The 19,983-nt window shown below is 41.5% G+C and overlaps 3 protein-coding genes across 8 annotated transcripts; 1 reads left to right on the plus strand and 2 right to left on the minus strand.

Moving 5' to 3' along the window:
- The first annotated feature begins 989 nt into the window (after window positions 1–989).
- On the plus strand, window positions 990–8,599 carry amigo1 (adhesion molecule with Ig-like domain 1). Of its 2 annotated transcripts, none has more exons than XM_034537732.1 (2): window positions 990–1,008; window positions 3,339–4,756. In XM_034537732.1, the coding sequence occupies exons 1-2, from the start codon at window positions 990–992 to the stop codon at window positions 4,754–4,756; spliced, it is 1,437 nt and encodes a 478-aa protein (XP_034393623.1). The 2 variants fall into 2 exon arrangements, with proteins under 2 accessions (XP_034393623.1, XP_034393622.1); XM_034537731.1 differs by lacking the exon at window positions 990–1,008 and adding an exon at window positions 1,731–1,890 and having other exon boundaries at window positions 3,092–8,599.
- Window positions 8,600–10,388: 1,789 nt separating this feature from the next.
- On the minus strand, window positions 10,389–15,799 carry atxn7l2b (ataxin 7-like 2b). 3 transcript variants are annotated; one of them, XM_034538274.1, is made up of 11 exons: window positions 15,632–15,799; window positions 14,961–15,032; window positions 14,553–14,865; window positions 13,904–14,148; window positions 13,547–13,629; window positions 13,133–13,338; window positions 12,957–12,992; window positions 12,490–12,667; window positions 12,165–12,286; window positions 10,877–11,488; window positions 10,389–10,701 (listed from the first exon to the last, which is right to left on the minus strand). In XM_034538274.1, the coding sequence occupies exons 1-11, from the start codon at window positions 15,726–15,728 to the stop codon at window positions 10,695–10,697; spliced, it is 1,971 nt and encodes a 656-aa protein (XP_034394165.1). In that variant the 5' UTR covers window positions 15,729–15,799; the 3' UTR covers window positions 10,389–10,694. The 3 variants fall into 3 exon arrangements, with proteins under 3 accessions (XP_034394165.1, XP_034394167.1, XP_034394166.1); XM_034538276.1 differs by lacking the exon at window positions 12,957–12,992; XM_034538275.1 differs by lacking the exon at window positions 12,957–12,992 and having other exon boundaries at window positions 12,490–12,670.
- A 574-nt stretch (window positions 15,800–16,373) lies between these two features.
- Window positions 16,374–19,631, minus strand: sypl2b (synaptophysin-like 2b). Of its 3 annotated transcripts, none has more exons than XM_034538267.1 (6): window positions 19,444–19,631; window positions 19,250–19,327; window positions 18,523–18,641; window positions 18,217–18,421; window positions 17,621–17,812; window positions 16,374–17,544 (listed from the first exon to the last, which is right to left on the minus strand). In XM_034538267.1, the coding sequence occupies exons 1-6, from the start codon at window positions 19,459–19,461 to the stop codon at window positions 17,422–17,424; spliced, it is 735 nt and encodes a 244-aa protein (XP_034394158.1). In that variant the 5' UTR covers window positions 19,462–19,631; the 3' UTR covers window positions 16,374–17,421. The 3 variants fall into 3 exon arrangements, with proteins under 3 accessions (XP_034394158.1, XP_034394159.1, XP_034394161.1); XM_034538268.1 differs by having other exon boundaries at window positions 16,381–17,509; XM_034538270.1 differs by having other exon boundaries at window positions 16,381–17,544; window positions 19,515–19,608.
- Window positions 19,632–19,983: the final 352 nt, after the last annotated feature.

Raw genomic sequence — 19,983 nt, forward strand, 5'->3', positions numbered from 1 at the left:
TTTCAAGGCAACTCCAGCTCCAATAGAGTTGCTGAAATGATATCTCTGCTTGTTTGTCTCACAATGGTCCGGCTTTGCACCAAGAAAAAGAAAGGCTTTAGCCTAATGCCAGCAACACGGTATACACTTTGACATTAAAGCACAGAAAAGCAAAGTGTATCGTATGCGATCCTCTCACGGATAACTCTCTTGGTCAAATTAATTTGAACTCGGGATAAAATCAGCAAAATGGGACCAAATTGGGATTCACACCAATTTCAGCATCTGACTGATATTGAGATAATTCCAGGGGCCACAGCTCTGATCACCTGCTGCTCCATCCTGATACGTCTCCACCTAATTTTTTAGAAGAGGGTCTCACACATGTATATGTTTTACAATAAGCTAATAATTCATATGACATTAAAAGTATCCTGTGTCCCCTTGCGATACTATGAATTTATTAAATGATTTCTGGTGGCATTTTAAGTAGGAGGCTATTGTATCGGCAATGCAGGGGTTCTCACAGCTTTGCAGGCTCGCTGCAGCAGACCTGTGAATTGAGGAAAACCCAAACAAAATCTCAAAAGGCAGCATGTAGGTGGATTCACTTGAGTAAAAAAAATGACACGGTTCTCCTCGCTTAGTCGGCACTCATAAACAGACCCAATCAAATACATAAATAGAGTCTGTACATTGAGCGAGAACAGAACAGGAAATGTGTTAATATTATTATTGCATACCTGCCTACTGAAGCTATAACATAATGTTCTGATGTAAATAGTAAAACCAGTATATGTTACCTAATCAGCAACTAAATACTCACATAAATAGTACAATTAAAAGAGTGTCTTTTCTGCTATAAAGGCCATCTGAGACTGGTGCAGTTGGCTGCTATTTGTGTACATTTCAATTAGGCTGAAAATCAGAATGACTGCAGCTGAATCACAAATCCAAGGATAAAGAATGAACCAAAGATAGTCCAGTTTATATATGACAAAATACAAATAATGGCTGTAGTCAGAACATGCATCATGATTTGTTAACATAATCAGTCAGGTGGGGACTGAAACATGTTTAACTGCTTAGCATGGCCACATTCAGACACTTATTTGGTGGAATGTCCTTTACCCGAAAGACAAGAACATCCATCTGGGTGTTTGTCTCACCTGGTCAACGAATATATTATACATTCACATAAATCGTTTTAGTTGCATAACCTTTGGCTGACAGTGAGACTGCCGTGATGTCTTAATTCATATTAATAAAGATAACAGGGCATTACAAAGAGGGGAAAGGTGGTCCCCAAAAAATATGAATAACATGAATAACACACATGCGTGTGTCGTTTCCCGCAGCGCGTCTCTTGTGCGGCTCCACTTTGCGCCTTCTGAGTTTGAGCGCAAAACCTGGAAAACACGCGTCAATCCCCGCAGCACCGCACGAAGACAGCCGCCGGCCTGCGAGGAGCCATATGGAAGCTTATTGCCAGCCACAGACTGCTCATTCTTAATGATCTCCGTGGCTGCTGATTATACCAGACAAGAGCCGGATCTGCTCGAGATGCGCCAATCATCCGCAGAGGACGACGTGCGTTCGTGCGCGTACAGGGCGATGTGCTCAGTTGAGAGCAAAGACAGTTGATTACCGATGGTTGTCAGCAGTTAAAAGGACGCGCGTGCTCTGCTCTTTACGTAATCCTTTTTTGCGTAATTTTGCACCGGGTATTGGATGCCGCGTGGACCAGGATTATTTTGGCGAGGATATCTCTAGGGCTCTCCCCGCCTCCCTTCACCCGTTTGTGTCCTCAACAGCAGACTCATTCAGACGGGGGACTATTTGTCTGGAGCAATATGGTTATTGTAAACAGCAGAGGAGCTGTTTTAATGAAATCCAACATCGCTGTTGAAGGTAGGTGGCTCTCGGTTTCCTTCTCCATCTCTCGCCTCACGTTTCCATGTTGTGCTCGTTTGTTTTCGAGCGGAATGGTGCAATGCAACGTTTGCACCGCTCTTCCACAAATGGATAAGAGCATTTCAGAATGCGGCATAACCCGCATTTGCATGATTTCACATTTGTATGCATTTGTTCTTTATGTTTTAGTTTCGGCTATAAAACATGTTTAGCGTCTTAAAGAGATAAAGAGAGCGAGAGAGAAAGCGAGAGAGCGAAGGAGAGAGGGGGAAATGGGAATAGGAAGACCAATCAATGCATGTCTTCCAGGAGTGTGAATGGGTTAGTGGGAGTACTGGGTGTGTGCGTGTGTATTTGTATTAAAGGAAGACGTGCATTGTGCAAAGCAGGGTTTATACAGTTAGTATTGTACACAATATATGCGCGAGGAGCCTCGAGAGACAGAGGCTCCTTCAGGTGTTTACTGTCCACAGGGATACATAGGTGATAAGTAACTAAGGACATGTATCCAAGTGCTGCGCAGTATGCACAACACGCATACAGATATATAATAAGTATTTCCCTTTTGGTTGACTTGGCATTTACGAGGCAGGTAATGAAGTCGGTCCATGCATTCAGGCCTGGCTGCACTCCTTTATTTGCATATCAAGCTTTTACTACAAAACAATTAATACTCACTTTTTAAAGCAGTTATATCAAGTGCCACAACATTACAATACTGTTTTAAAGGGACCATTCTTCTCACCGAATACAATTACTTTTAATACTTAAAATAACAGCTAATGTGTTTTACGTTTTGGTTTATTCATGAACGTCATGCAGGTATATATTTAGTAGAATGATGTGAAATATATGTTTGTCTCAAGGGATCATAATTAAACATAGGTATTATACTTGTCCTTACAGCCATTACTGAAGTAAACAAACAGACCTAAAACAGTAGCATTTGTTGTTTGTCCCTGTTTTCATGTGACACATCAAGTTCATATGTTCACTGTTTACACGTGTCACAGATTGTGGTATGTTGGGATTTGAATACTTTCTCTCTGGCATACATAAGTGTGTCTACACGTGTTTGTTTGTACAAAGCATGATATTCCCTTTCATCTATCTATTCATCTATATATACATGTATATATGCAAAGTGAAATCTCTATTTCTGTCTAATAATTACATCTGTTTATTGCCTCTGTTTCAGCTTTTTGTTCCAGCCTTCACTTTGCGATGCCTGGGAAATTCTCCAGCTGCTCTTCCATGCTTTTCTCTGAGAATGGCATCGTAGTAAACATTTCTGGGATTTAGATCAACAGCTAGCATGTTGCAGCCTTTTACCAGAACGGGTCACAGCCTGCTGAAAGCAGTACCTCATTGGAGAAAGCGTCCGGGATGGGTCCTCTCCCTCTCCCTCTGCCTCTACATGGCTCTCCTCTGGCTTCCCGGGGCAGCGGCATCGACCCTGAACTGCCACAAGACATGCATCTGCGCCTCAAACATAGTGAGCTGCTCCAAGATGAATTTGACCACCGTGCCCACAGGTCTGCCGCTCTACACTGCTGTGCTGGATCTCAGCTACAATGAGATAGAGCGTCTGCGATCTGAGTGGACCCCGGTCAAGCTTCTGAAGCTGCATAACCTCCTCCTCAGTCACAATGGTCTCCACTTCCTGTCTTCAGAGGCGTTCCAACATGTGAAGCACCTGCGTTACTTGGACCTGTCCTCCAACAACTTGCAACTACTGGATGAGTTCATCTTCGAGCCTTTGGTCAACCTGGAGGTCCTCTTGCTGTACAATAACCACATTTCCCAGATTGATCGTTCAGCTTTTCTCGGCATGATCAACCTTCAGAAGCTCTACCTAAGCCAGAACCAAATCTCCCGCTTCCCTGTGGAACTAGTTAAAGAAAAGTCCCGCCTGGAGAAACTTAGTCTCCTGGATGTGTCCTCCAACAAGATCAAGATGTTTCCCATCGATGAGCTCCAGGTGCTGCCTGCCTGGATTAAAAATGGCCTCTACTTCCACAATAACCCTCTGCTGTGTCACTGTGATATTTACACACTCCTTGCCCATTGGTACATTCGAAAGCTCAACTCTGCTGTGGACTTCAAAGACGACTACACCTGTATTCTGCCTGGCCCGCAAAAAACCAGAGTAGGCGTTTTTGATCTCAGCGGTGACAGTATGAACTGCAGCACATTCAAGGAGGAAGATGAAGAGGCTTTTTTGGAGCAGAGGCTGATCCTTGGCTGTGACACCAAACACAGGGGGATGTTAAAAACCTGGACGATGCCTGGTAATGTGGGAGTGACAACTGGAAGCAACCAGACAGTCAAAGTCTTGCCAGATGGAAATCTGGAGATTAGTCCAGTGAGGACTGAGGACTCTGGGACCTACACTTGCTTTGCCATGAGCTCGGCCTTCAATGAGACCATCTATGTGGTGCTGAAGGTTCACAACTTCACCATGCATGGGGGCGGCGAGAGCCTCAACACAGCCTACACCACCTTGGTGGGTTGTCTGGCCAGTGTGGTGCTTGTGCTCATGTATCTTTACTTGACGCCATGTCGCTGCTTCTGCTGCGCCAATGCAGGTAAGGATCGCGGTGATGACAGCATCCACTCGTCCATGCTCAGCGTGACACCGACTCACGAGGACCCAGCGCTCAAGACCGAGCTGAACAGGCACGTGGCCTTCATAGACTCCAAGGACTTGACGGGCCAGAACGGCAAGCTGAACCCCAATGGGGATGAGGAGGATGATGATGATCTGGATGCAGAGGCTAGTTCTCTTATGAAGGTGAAGAGGAAGAAGTCAGTAGCAGAGTCCATCAGCTCCGTCTTCTCAGACACTCCCATGGTGGTCTGAGAAGAGACTGGATGTATACGGTACAATGTGAGACATGTTTTAGTTGACGTAAACTGTGACTGCGACCTTGTGCGAGGAAACGGAGGAAGGAAGTTCATCTGTAGTGGTCGGAAAGTGGAAATAAGGATCTCAAAGGGAGTAAAAAAACAAACGGTCTTGTTGCCCACAAGGACAATGAGCAGGACTTTTCCAGCATTTTAATCTGTAGCACTTAATATTCATACTGTGAAGGAATGGCAGTGTACATGAACAGTGGGAACTACTGAAGTCTTATGAGAGTAAAACGTAGACAATATATTGTTGATATGAGCACTCAGGAAGGGCTCCATTAATCTGTTAAGGTTTGGGAAATAGATATAATACAATGTACAGGGTGAAATTAGATTGAAAAAACATAGTTTTATATTCAAACCATGGCTGGCTCATAATTATATTTATTACACAGACTAGAATAGATTCATCGTACCTAGACATTAGAGCATAGATGTGACCCTCTATCTACACAAGGAACAGGCCGTGAATACATTAGTCGTTAACCTTGAGTCATCTGAAGAGAAGCAGCATGCCATAAAAACCCTCATTAAATGAGGTATCATGCTGATTTGTAGAAATGGTATAAAGAGAATGTGCACATTGAGAAAGCAGTAGCACAAATATTATATTAAGAGCCAATCGCAGGTTATTTCCATTCTACTTAGCTACACTCAGATTTAGTTCATCGGTTTGATCTTTATTCATATTCATAGTCGTATACAGCGATATAGGAACAATCGGTATTCGATAAAGAGGGATCAATTTACACGGAGGTATGGTATAAAATAGTTAACCAGCTTGAGGCAGATCATTGCTTATGAATGGACATCTACAAGTATAACCCAAAAAGAAGCCGTACAGCATTAAAAACATGACAAACAGCCAGCAGACACACATTAGACATTCCCAGGGAATCATTTTGTCTTGAAAGATTATCAACATATTGTCTCAGATCTGTACACAGACCTGTACCATGGTTCTTACAAGAACTATTAGACTGAGGTGCCACTTGCTGAGGAGCTTGACTCTTCCTCTCGACCAAGTTATATTAATTTGTTTCTCTCAGTCACACGAGCAGGAAGTTAAAGACCAAGCTAAGAGCTGCCAGCTTGAGTTTATTTCATTCATTCTTGTATGTAAAATGAGCACCTTACACAGAATATAAATGTAATAAGTGCATATGTCATAAATGATGTAGTAGATTTAAGTATTTTGCTTGGATGGACAATTACAAGTGTCACGCTGTTTTGTCCTGTGGTAGGTACACTGTGTTAGCAGGTAAACAGAGTCTAGCAAATAATAAAACCTACAGGGTTTCTCCAGAAGATTATGAGTAATGTTGATGAAGCTGTATTATTTTACAGAACAGAGATGATTCTACAGTTTGTAGCGACTGTCAGAAAACCTCTTGTAAAACTGGAGACTTCAGAAGATAAGTTGAATTATTTTCCGTACGAAACACCTCGTATGCTGTGCATATTTCATTAACAAGGTTTAAAACAGGCGTGGACCAGACAGAGTGGTTTTAATAAATGGTGCCTTTTAAACAAGGCTAGCCCATCGTAAATACTAATTGCATCTTTTGATGGGATGCAGCGTCCCTCTGCTTGGTCTTTGTCTATCTTAGGAGCAGGAGATATGTGTGTTATCATTAGTCACAACAACACAAAGCCTTTCTCTCTGGCTCGCTGCACACTGACAGCCTCAATTCAGTCAAGATGTGTTTTGCTTTTTTGTGTACCTCTGTCATTAAGCAGCTGCCCTCCCTTTAGTTCAAAAGCAATCAGTCAACCAGGCAATGAATGTGATGCCCTTTAAGTAGTCTTCAATATGTTTATGAGGGAATGCCGGGAGCTTTCATTCAACATTTGCTCTCCCACTGAGTCTTATAATTTCAAAGTATAATTTCTTGCTTTTCCACAACACTACATATACAGATAGGCATATCACATCCCATTCAGATAGCAATTAAATGTCAGTACAGCTCTTTAAATGTTAAGATGTAGACTTTACTGAGTGCAATAGGTTTTTACGCAAAATTAATGTTATATTCACAGTTGCAGTGTGCAACGCAGCATCTTCTGTGTGTGGGTGAGAAGAGGAAGTCACACTTAGCAGAGAGGTGGTGTGTGAATCATTCCACTCTCGCACACACATAGGAATACCAGGTGGAAAAATGTAAAACCACATTTAGCACTACTGCTGACTGGCTGCAATTGGTGAAAAATCTATCCCATTTTTAGGGCTTCAGCCTTTAGGTGTTGCGCTCGAGAATTTAAATATATGTGCTGTTCCCTGTTTTCGCATCGGGGATCAATCCAAAACCTCTCGGATTTTAAGCCCTGGTCCCTCAAGGCAGCATGAGAAGAAACTACTAAATGGCAGTAGAATAATCTAATATGGCAAAAAATAACTAAACTCACACACAGATATATATATAAAGGCTGTTGCCTTGCGCACAATGATCTGGAAGACTATCATGTGTTTTCCCCGCAGTAAATTAGTGTCAATCAATCTAAATTGGCCCTGGCTAATGATTGGTCTTCTGGGTTGTCACTCAAAATACAAGTTGCAGTTCTGTACAGAGAAAAACTAAGTGCTCTTGCAAAGGTCCTAGCATAGAGGAGAAGAGTGGCTTTGTGGTCTCCAAAGCAAATCTGCCTTCCCATATATATATCTATATATACAGTATATACATATGTATTAAGACTCTTTTCTGTGTTCAGTATTGATTAATTGTGTACTGATATGTTCTACCAGTGTACTGACTGTATTCTTGTATGATATGATGTCATTTTGCATTACGTCTGCCGCTGTCCTACTGTTAGTCGTTTCAACATTCAAGTCTTGACCATAAATGTATATTTTTTAAGATGGGTGGGGTTATGTTTTTTATTGACATAGGATGTATTTTACACTTGACTCTGTTGAACAATATGGTTAAACTGAAAATATTTATTGAACATGTCTGTAAAACTGCAGAGGAGTGCCAGTTTTGAAATCATCGATACATCCTAATGGGCAGTGAGTATGTAGCCAGCAGTTATTCTCAGTCAATATCATAAAGTCATAGGAAAATCTAGGAACAGCAGAGAGCTTCATCAGATTGGTGGCTATGTCAGTTGATATATGGAGTTGCGGGTAAGTTCTCAAATGGATACAAAAAACAACAACTTTTCTGTCTATAAAAAAAGTCAAAGAATATTTTTATAAAAGCTGGGGAGGAATATCAAGAGACCTCTGCGCCAATGAATTCCTGAAACACAGCGGGTTCTGAATGGATTTGAAGACAGACGGTGAATAAATCTTCTCAGAATTATGTCATTTTTAAGTAATAATTTAATACAACACACAAAGGTTTTCACATTTGCAGCATCAATAAAACAAAATATTTGGTTCGAGATCGGTGCAGTTCACAGGCCTTTTGCTATCTGCAGTAATGGTACATTTACTGATTAGGGAGGGGAGTGGTCTCTGCCCGACATACATCTAGCTCCGTTCATCTGACTATAGTAGCAATTACGGAAACATCCTTAAGGGGGTGGGGCCAAAGGCTCTCTGCTTTCACAGTGTCCACAGGACAAGAATGCAGCTTTTAACAGCATTGAAAGCACAGAGTTTGTTGACTACGGCCTCAAAGGTGAGCTGGTTGGCCACTGACATAAAATAAAAGGTCTTGCGGCTAAAGTGGAATGGCTTTGCATGGTTCGCTTAAGAGCTTCTCTGACTGCAGGATAGGTGCAACCTAGTAGGCATTAAAGATAAAGAAAATGTAATTTGACTTAATAATAAAGATCAAGATTTTCACTTTGTGCTGACTCGTCATTTACTGTTGTCTCTGTGACATATTCCTGTATTTGTTTTCCTCTAAATCTTTGCGGCTGATATCTCATGGAGTAGTTTAAGGACAAAGTTGTGATATTTTGCCAACATAGCTATGACTAATGTAGAGGTGCTAACACAATCAATATAGAGTAGCCATTGGGGGATACATGTAATTCCATGTAGTAACTGACTGTATTGCAAATCTGATCTACATGTGTATAAACTCCATGGAAGTTATACATGTTCATCATGAACTGATTACATCATTTGGCCTATGATAAAAGACAAAGTAGGTGTATATAAAGTGTGTGCTTACATAACTTGCTGGAAACGGCTAAAGGTTCTTCATGCTGCTTTTATTCAGAGGAACAACATTGAGAGCTTAACAACATCTAGTGGTAAACTGAGGAAGTGCACCATTTTACACATTTAAACAAAATAATGTTTTATATGACTGTACTTAGAGGAGAATAACATTAAAGTAAATGTTTTTCAAAATGTCCATATGAAATTACTTTTGATTGACTTTTTAAAAATCTTTTTCAGTCCACAAAACATCAGTGCTATATATAGATACACATACATATATACATATATATATATATATATATATATATATATATATATATATATATATATACATATATACATATATACATATATATGTTTGTGTATGTATATATATATGTGTATATATATATGTGTATGTATATATATATATCTACACGTGTGTGTGTATGTATATATATATATATACACACATATATATATATATACACACACACACATCTCAAAAGACAAAGAGCATCATCAACAAGAGAAAATAATAGTAAAACATTTAACAGCAACTGTCACATTCTCAGGTATGAAATGTGTGTTTTTGTTATATAAAGTATTGCTCTAAATAGCTGGTTGAGATGAAAAAGAACACAATGACATGAACGCTAAACATAATTACATACTTAAGCCATAGCTATACTTACTTTTTTTGTGTTTGCAGGGTGGTTGCCTTGCGTACCTTGCATCCGTTTGGAGTGTAGGTTGTGCACACACATGACCCGTAGGGGCAGTATGGTGATATGACAGGGTCAGGGGTCAGTAGGCAGGGATATTTTTGGAAAATAACACAATAGACCAAGTCAATTACTCGCGTCTGTACGATGCGTCATTGCCTCAGCACACTGATAAATATGCTCGTCCTCATGGCTGTCTTCTATAGGGCCAAGTCTTCCGGTGGGCCCTCTAGTGGAATCCTCCAGTTACATGTAGGAAGTATATGATCAATACCCTTCCCGATGCAGCTGGTTGTAACCTTTTTTGCCTTCAAAGCAGGTCCACAGTCCCATCAGAAAGCATTCCAGTGGAGCAAGGCGGCAGCACTGTGGAAGTGGAGGCACAGCCGCAAATTCTCTTCAACAAAAGCCTGTTTTCAGGTGAGGAGATATATATAGATATATCTATCTATATATCTATATATATCCTTGTGGGAGTTACTTCACATTTAATATTATGTTTTAGTTTAATAGTGTCTACCTGGAACAAAACAATACAGTCTGCTCATCTACTCGACTGATTTTCTAATGCCAGATAGCACCATCTGGTGTTAACAAATCTAAAGAGTATCAAAGCAGCACTTGGGACAATAAGAGAAACACCTTCAAATACAGACAATACATCATTACAGAAATGCTTAACGAGGAAATGGTGGTCCATCTTTAATACTCTATTGGTACAAAACCACAGTAAAAAAAAAAACAGAAGACACAGGGCGAAATATGGATTGAGGAATTTTTTATTGTTTTGATAATATCACTTTTCATTTTAGCAGCATGAGTAGATTGAGGTATTTTTACATTCTGACACAAGTAACAAACTGAGACATTTAGTCACATAGAAAAATTGACTGTTTGCAAAAATACATACAAATGGTAACATGCAGACAAATATTTATTCCTGATGTCTGTGCATAAAAATGTGAAGACCTAATCATTTGTGGACAGAAACAGACACACACATACCATGCAGGCAGCAGCTGCAGCAGCAGACTTCTTCTCCAAGTGTATTTGTAAGGCTGGCCTCTTTATTGGCTGTGAAGATAAGAGGTAAACAACTGTCACCTATACAGCATTCATTGTTAATCAGGTTCAAGTCAAGAACGTGTTCAGTGCCACTGCCATTCATGTAATTTCAGACTTTAAGGTCAGAAATCATTGATGTATGCGACCTGCAGTATTGCATGCCACAGCTAGCTAGTCTACTCACTCTTCAGGAGTTGAATCTTTCCTCCAGGCCCACAGCATGCGAGCGCCCGTTATTCTTTCCATTCGCTCTCCTCTCTGTGAAGGGGAGGACAAGCGTTGACACTTGGTTCTGGACCGCGAGGAGCTGATGGGCTGAGACTCATTGCTGACTTTGCGCTTTTTGGAAGGACCTCTGTGGTCGTAGCCCACCACCTTCTGCTGAATCCCCGGGGGCTTCCCTCTGCTGCGGGGGGAGTGGTTGAGAGGAGGGCATGCCTTCTTTTTGTGTGAAATGGTGCCGTTTACCGTTCCTTGATTGGAGGGGACGTGTGGCTGCTGGCCCTTCTCATTGAGGGGGTCCCTGATGTTTTTGAAAGATTTGTCTTCACCGCTGTGAGCAGCTTTCTGTGCTGCACTTGCATCCTGTATCAGTCTTGCAGATGTGGTGGAAGACATCGGTTTGATACTGTGAGAGTTGTGCTGACTGGTTTTGGTTTCCAGTGGTCCCAGTGAGGTAGGCTCAAGGCTGAGGGAGCAAGTGGATTTGGTGGGTCTGGCAGTCCTGACAGGTGATCCTACAGTTGGAGGTGTGACATGACAGGACCTGAGACCTGATGATACTTGAGGCATTTTCCTGTAAATTAGTGGAAAAACATGAAGCAGATTACAAAAGAAAAGTAAAACATCCAAGCAGGAGATCCAAGACGGGTCCGATCAGCTATTGCTCAGCTCAAAGGCTGTTCTGTCTGGCTATCAACCACAGGAACAAATGGTGTCTCGCTTCAGGACAAATTAGAGCTCAGTAGAAGAGCATTCTCTTATCAAAAGTCTGAAACTACTGGGGTTTTGGATGGAAATAGTATTTAAAAATATCTTCAACTTTCTTTTAGTGCTTTTATATCTGGACTGACTACCAACCCACAACCTGTGAAATAAGTCAACTGTGTGTGCTGCACAGCGGATGATGAATAGCCCAGTTGGACTAAAAGATACTAATAAAAAATAAAACAGGATATTATCACTTACCCTGACATGGTTCTAGTGGATGATGATATGCAGTTCCATTAATACACTTAAAGCAGGCAAATAAGCGTAAGGCTCTGTTGATAACTTGGCAATCAATCATTTTCGTCCGCTTTATATCTTTTTTTATGAGTATCAGATCAATGTCTGTCCTTTTTCACATTAGATGATTATATTCAATTTAAATGGGAATGCTCGGTGTCTCCCGACTCACTGAGCAATTCTTTTCTTCAGCTTGACATGATGAAATAGATGGTATTTCTATAGCGTAGAGTAGTGATACTCACTTCCACAAGTGTGTGCTCACATGATGCTCCAACATGGCACTGAGGGCAAACCGCAGGTGGTGCCATCGGCGGTTGAAGGTGAAGATACTGCAACCCAATGTGCGGCATCCAAAAGTGCATAGCTACAGAACAGAAACGGGTTTAATCATACAGACACACTCATGTGTCCTTTTTAGAGGTGTAAACAGTGAGTTTAAGAATAATTCAGCCAAAAGCACCCCTTTCCTTTTAATTAAACTTAGCCTTGTGTTTTTCACACTCTAAATTACAACTTAACCTATTCCCTCTGAAAACAAGCATACTAAATAACTTTTGCTGCACTCACCCCGAGAGGTTTGGGGTGCCAGGGTGTGGCAGGCAGGTCTATGTCTTCCGCCTGCTCAATGTCTTCACTCTCCTCGCCTGAAAACAGGCTTTTGTTGAAGAGAATTTGCGGCTGTGCCTCCACTTCCACAGTGCTGCCGCCTTGCTCCACTGGAATGCTTTCTGATGGGACTGTGGACCTGCTTTGAAGGCAAAAAAGGTTACAACCAGCTGCATCGGGAAGGGTATTGATCATATACTTCCTACATGTAACTGGAGGATTCCACTAGAGGGCCCACCGGAAGACTTGGCCCTATAGAAGACAGCCATGAGGACGAGCATATTTATCAGTGTGCAGAGGCAATGACGCATCGTACAGACGCGAGTAATTGACTTGGTCTATTGTGTTATTTTCCAAAAATATCCCTGACCCCTGACCCTGTCATATCACCATACTGCCCCTACGGGTCATGTGTGTGCACAACCTACACTCCAAACGGATGCAAGGTACGCAAGGCAACCACCCTGCAAACACAAAAAAGCAAGTATAGCTATGGCTTAAGTATGTAATTATGTTTAGCGTTCATGTCATTGTGTTCTTGTTCATTTCAACCAGCTATTTAGAGCAATACTTTATCTCCAGAACAAAAACACACATTTCATACCTGAGAACGTGACTGTTGCTGTTAAATGTTTTACTGCTCTGCAGTGTTATTTTCTCGTGTTGTTGTTGATGTTGCTCTTTGTCTTTTGATTTGACAGGAAGCTGCTCCATATCTTGGCCTCCAGAGGCTGTTTTCTGCTCCTCTGTCAATTGATCAACGGTCTTAGTCCTTCCCAAAGCGTTCTGCTCCTGGTGGATGGAATCCGTCTGTGTAGACAAGAACAGCACAGGGGAGAAAAAAGAGGCTTTAGATTGCCTTCCAACTATGATAAACATATTTTAAAAATCTTCTATGTTCCTTTATTAAGCGACAAATGCAACCGCAATGACAAAAGCCTCATATCTCTAATAAACACCAATAAAGACACTAGTAACAATATTGGCCAAAAGGCCATGACAATACATGAAGGTTTACATTGCATATAAGCTCCTGGCTGCACAGCTTCTTCCTCTCTGGATCCAGAACCCCATACTGTGTGTTCAGGTCACATTCTTTCTCTATGGGAAAGAAAGCAAACACCGTAGTCAATGAGCAACACAGACGGTCAACGTGATCCACTGCTGGTGGAGAGATTACAGACCACCGTATGGTCATTAATAATAGGCAACTATTATGCATACTATCTAAATTATACTTGCATGTAAATACCGCTGTTTACAACATACCATACCCAGGCTAATGCACTAAATGTTTATTGGTCCTTGACAGTTCAGCGACCTGGTAGAAAAGCAGTAAAGGAAGAAACAACCGATGTTGTATAAACAGACTTACTGTTGATATTTTTATAAGTCCGGCTGTAGGTTCTCGTTCCCCGGAGAGGACTATGAGACTCACTGGACTGCCCAGCTGTGGGCTTCTGCACTGGGGGTAACTCTGATGGAGAAGTGGAGGAGGAACAGGGGCCAGGGGGCAGGGGTCCTGAGTGCCATGCAGGGACCCTGGGGCGAGGCATGGAGGGGGACGAGTGTTGTGGGAGAGAAGACTTCTCCTGAGGGAACGTCTCCACTGAATGAAAACTGCAGAAGTAGAGAAAGTTGACTTCAGAGATTTATGCAATATAGGCTTGAAATGTAGACACAAATCAGGTTCACGCAAGTTTCAAATGACATAAAATCTAAGACAGTTTGTAAGTGTGAGCATATTGCAAAGCATTTTGTATGTTAAACGTAATACTTTGTTCTTCTTTAATGTTCTGCATATTGAAGAGTTACTGCATTCAACATGTTTTTTTGAGACAAACAAATATATGCTGCTGTTCCACCCACATCTGTCTTCCAACAGCTTTAGTTAGATTCAACAAAGCAACAATTACAAAATAAAAGGGATGGTAACTGGGCCACATTCTTCAGTCAAGCAACGTCTAAATCTAAATAATTGCCCTTCCGTGTGTTGCCATGAAATAAACAATCGTAAACAGTACCTCACTGCCTCCTGCTGGGCCTTGCTAGGCCTGTGCTGGTGTACCGGTGACACTGCTGAGGAGTGGGCACTGGCTCCATGACCTCTGGTATCTTTCTGCTTCTGTCTAGAGGAGGAATGATTTGCAAGAGGGCGTGCAGGGCGAAGTCGCTGCTGTGAAGCTGAAGAAGACTGTCCACACGTCTTAGTGAGAGGACCATGCCGCCTCTCACAGTGCTTCTCAAAGGCTTGAGGCTTCACCACCTGGCCACAGTGGCTGCACACCACCAGAGAGATCTCATCGTGTGAAGGGCAACGGCCAAATGTGTGCATATCTATAGAGATGAACAGAAGAGTTAGTGTTAACGTGATATACAGGCACTTGAGGCAATGCTGAACGCACTGAGTGTGATTGAGATTCATGTGTCACCTTCTTTCTTGAGGGTCATGGCCTCGGGGGGGTTTCTCACATGCTTGCTGCTGTCATCAACATTAGACTCAGCTGCATGAAAGGGAAAAAACAGTCAACATGAAACATTGTGAGGGGACATTTTTGTAGCATCTTCCAAGAGGCAGGTGTACCAACATATAGACCGCTTTGCTGAGGGAACCCCGGAACAGGTCGCTCAAATCAGTCCCAGATTTAAGGAGGTTTTGAGCGGATATTACTAATAAATCTAAAAGTTATCCTGATGAAATCCCCTTCTTGAAACCTCACCTATCATACATCGACGGCCAGCAACTGTCCAGTCGCAGCTGCTGTTAGCAAACTGGACAAATCCTCCTTAAGTAGTGCTCTTGTTTAGTGTGACAGTAGCTTACAGGCTAACGCTAACGGGAAACGTACCTGTCCAAAGGGAAGGTATTCGCGTGGTATTTGTAGCGCACGTTACCAAATGCTAAATAAACTATTATTTCAATTAGTTTTTATGTTTGTTGCCAGTTAACATTCCTAGCGAATTATCCCTGCACTAGGACCCAGCAGGTCTTTTGTTTGGGTCTCCCTTTATGTCGCTCTGTGTATGTAACAACACATAAATCACAGGACGTGGGCACTGTGACGTGATGAAGACCAGGACCGGGGCAGTGAGGGCGACTCACCGTCAGATGGTAAAATATTCACTCTTTCTACCCAACAACTCCAGTTTAATCCAACAAAATCGTCGAGATTAGGATTTTGCCGATCCAAAGCGGCCATTGCTGCTCTTGCGCGTTCCCGAGATGATCGCGTCAATTTGCGCGTATCACAAACGCGTCACAAAGCTCGCGGCCGCGACTTTGAGGTGGTGTAAGAAAGACTAAAATAGGGTGGGAGGGAATAGATATTTGTAATGTCATCCTTAATACGCCCGCATTCACAGCGAAAGTCACCATATTTATTAAACTTTTTTTTTTATAACAGCAGAATAACCACTAATAATGAAGACATTTCGGATTAAAGATATAATGTGGATAGAGGTTGTACACACGAGCAGAGATGTTTTAGTTATTAATACTTAACTAATAACACTGTCAACCCAATATATATATATATATATATATATATATATATATATATATATATATATATATATATATATACACACATATACATACATACATACACACACACACATATATATATATACACACACACACACACACGTATATGTATATATAAATAAATAAATACAAATATATAATACATTCCTAATCAGTACTGCTAATTAATACAACTGGCAAACAGTAAATGTGTGAGAGGTGTAAGATCTTATTCAGCTGTTTGATAAAAACATTACATATAGTATAGGTGTGCTCCCATCAGTAAAAAAAAAATGTGGTGTCAAATCAGACACGTAACAAGTCCAGTTTATCTTTTTAATGATGCACAGCATTACATTCCAACTTTTTCCTGAAATGAACAGGAACTCCAGTCTCATCTATGTAACACTTATAACACAGTTGCAGCTCATGTTTGAAACTGTGGATCAAGCAAGGATATATCAAAAGTAGGGAATCATAATAATGGCAGTAATAGAGTAAACAGCTCATCGTATTATCTCACAATAGCAATAGCAATAGCAATAGCAATAGCAAGAAAATCAGTTAATCAGTAACTGGTTAAAGATCCGTATATTTCTACTAACACAAGTCTATAGAATACATAGAACACTAGCTTTGAAATACTGTCAGACATAGCTGGGGTATTATAAAAAAACATTATGAACAGGAAAAATACTTTATTAACTGCGGAATTAAGCCTTCCGTAGTGAGGCGATGAGGCACAACATTACACAAAAAAAGATGCAATTAAATTGCTTTCACCCATTAGAAATAATCTAATAATGGTAACTGGATTAATGTTCCCAAGAACAACTATTGAATATTAATTCATTGTAACTACATGTTTTGATTCCTATTTTGTACTAAAATATGATTTTGTCTAGACCTGTGTTAATAATAAATGCACTTCAAGTATTTCATATTTGTTATCCATTTTGTATTTCGTACACTCAACAACCCTGAGGTTTTTTTTTTAAGAAAATGCTGATGGTACAGAAATGCTGTTGGCAGTTGACAAATGGTTCATTCTGATTTATCACCAACAAGGATGCACAGTACCATGTTAAATAAGGGACACTTTGGGTATAAATGTTTTAAAACATTCAAACTGAGCAAACAAACAGAAAAACAATGAGAAAAAAAACATTTGAATGCTACAATTTCCTGTATTAGTTTGACAACTCAAATTCGAATTAATTTTCTAAGTGTATTTGAGACAATACAGCCCTAAATATGAAAATAATACTTAGCAAAAGAAAAAGGAGCAGATAGATTTGGATACATATACCATGTAATCTACAGCATTTTGAGAGTTAGTACCAAAACGACTCATTCAGGAAGCTGCGCGGTTACGATGGCCCGACTCCTTCCTGCACAGCTGCAGGCGGGTTGGCTGATTTGTGAAAAGGTGTTTCCTTGTAAATGAACCAGCAGTTGCTGCCCCACAGGATGAGGTTGAGAAAACCAGAAATCTGCCAAAGAATAAGGCATAAGTCAAATATCCCAGGCTGTTGTGCACATAAAAAGATAAAGTCCCATGCTACTTACCACAGAGGCATTCAGTCGGCCCATGTGAGGCACAGCACCTGGGGTGCACTTGTTCTTTCCATCCTTGCACACATCAAGAAAAGTTACAATGTTTGCAGGACTGGTGGCCCACTTCACATCAGACAAGCCTTTAGCCCAAGCAGAGGATGATGCCAACCACAAGAAAGCCAAGGCGGCAGTCACCAACAGGTCCTGAAAGAAGAAAGATTATCAGTTTAAAACCAATAAACCGACCACAGTGGTAGCTTCACTCGAACAGCTTTCTTGGACGTGGACTACCTAGTGCAGTATGTTCCCTAGTTGCTTAGGAACCACAGCCCTTCCCTATTTTTCATTTACACAACTCTGTTAAATGCACTTTCTCTGAACTACATTCATCTGTTGAGATAAGTGGTTTCACTACTGTATTTGCACAACAGCTCAAACGAAATGCACGCAAAACTCCTGCTTTAAAACACCAGCTCTTGTAAATCCACACCGTGTAATGTCATCTCACTCCATATCTAAGCTATTTACTGTATACACGGAGAGGAGGACTTGGCTAAGCACAAACATTCGCCAAAACTGCAAAATATGGAGAATTCAGACCAACATACCACAGTGGGACCACGACTAGATTCTCTATATACGTGCTGGTAGCCCAAGTAGAGGACGAGTGTGGCAGTGGCGTAGAGAAAGGACAACACGCCAATGCAGACGTAAAACTGGGCCGAGGATGTGTGTTCTCCAGTCAGGAAGTAGTCGGTAGTGGTAGTTTGATTGATTTTGCAGTCAGGAACATGATAGGGATGCTGCATCAACCTGTGTAAACACATATGATTTGAAAATGATGACAATCTCAAGCTGGTTCTCCACTGTAAAGGAGTGTGAGACTGTTTGCTCAGATCCTCTCACACACACACCTGAATGGGTAGGTAAAGTTTGCCTGTATCTCTTGACTGGCACTCCCTTGGCACTGGACGTTGATGCTGGTGGTGCCGCTGTAACCTCCAGTCGTAGCAAAGGCAAAGATGGAGAACACCTGCAGCCGCAGGATGAGAGGAGACACTTTGGCATAAGAGGGCTGATCCAACTGGCTCACACACACACTCACAGTTCCCCTTTATTTTTACACAACACACTTTTGACAGGAAACAGTCTTAATCACCAGATGCCATCACTGTGAGTGGTGTTCAGCAGAATGTCCTCACTTCTAAAGTACAACTATAACATAAGCAATGCACTGAGACGTTTCATCTGGGAAGTAGAAGCACGCATACCAAACGCAAAAGCCACATTTTGTATCGCCATTAGGGTAGACATATTTCCGACCTTGACAATAAGGTTTCCTCCTTCATACATCATTAGCTACAGGTGCTACACTGGGCATGCTAACACACGTGAGCTCAACAGTTTGTGCCACATAGTTTGTGGTTAATAGACATTTGGTTGTCACGTGGAAACGGTGTTCACAGCTCAAAGGATGGACGTCACGGGCTCACCGGGTCGTGCAGTGGGTCACAAGACCAACAACATAATCAAGTCGCATGGAATTCCATCTCCCAGGGATATGGACCATATGGACCGCTCGTGCTGCAGACACACAGATGGACCGAGGCCATATGGTCGAAAAGATGATGAAGAACTCACCCATTGTAGCAGGCGGATGAAGGCCAGCGGTTCCTTCAGAGGTCCCAAGTCAAGCATGAATCCCGCAGACAGCACTTTCTAAGAGGAAACAAACACGCAACGTGAGCAAGAAGCTGCTACAGTGCAGAGGAAGTCACGCGAAAATACACAGGAATGCGCCATGAAGCGTTCAAGCCTTCTGTCAGCGGGACTACCTGGGCGACGGATTCCATTGTGTGTCCGGAGATATGTAATATAGAAGAATATAGAAGAAAATATCATGTGCCTTATTCCCTCGATATGCAGTCTTTCTTTCTCTCTCTCTCTCTCTTCAGGCTTGTCAAACTTTTCTCCAACTTCAGCGAATCGCAGTACATAGCACGTGATCACTGACGTGCACGCGTCGCAAGGGGCGCTGCTGGGAAAGTGGTCACAGCGGTGTTTAAACGTGGTTATGAGTTCAGTAGGTGTGTATATGTTCATCGCATGTACGCTAGGTATTAACATAAATACTTATTACAAATACTTAATTTCAGGTATTAAAGGTAAACGTTCTTATAATGCAGAATGGAATAATTCTAAAATAATGGATACATTATTTCATTATTATCAGTCGTGGTATGTAGACTACACCTAAGTAAAATGTAGAGGTAATTTACAGTAATTCTATTACATGCTACTTTATACAAGGCCAATGGTGTACTTTTTATTCCACTACATATATTTGACAACTTCAGTTACTGGTTACTTTACAA

The sequence above is a fragment of the Cyclopterus lumpus genome, chromosome 7 (genome assembly GCF_009769545.1).
Source record: "Cyclopterus lumpus isolate fCycLum1 chromosome 7, fCycLum1.pri, whole genome shotgun sequence".
Classification (NCBI taxonomy): Eukaryota; Metazoa; Chordata; class Actinopteri; order Perciformes; family Cyclopteridae; genus Cyclopterus; species Cyclopterus lumpus.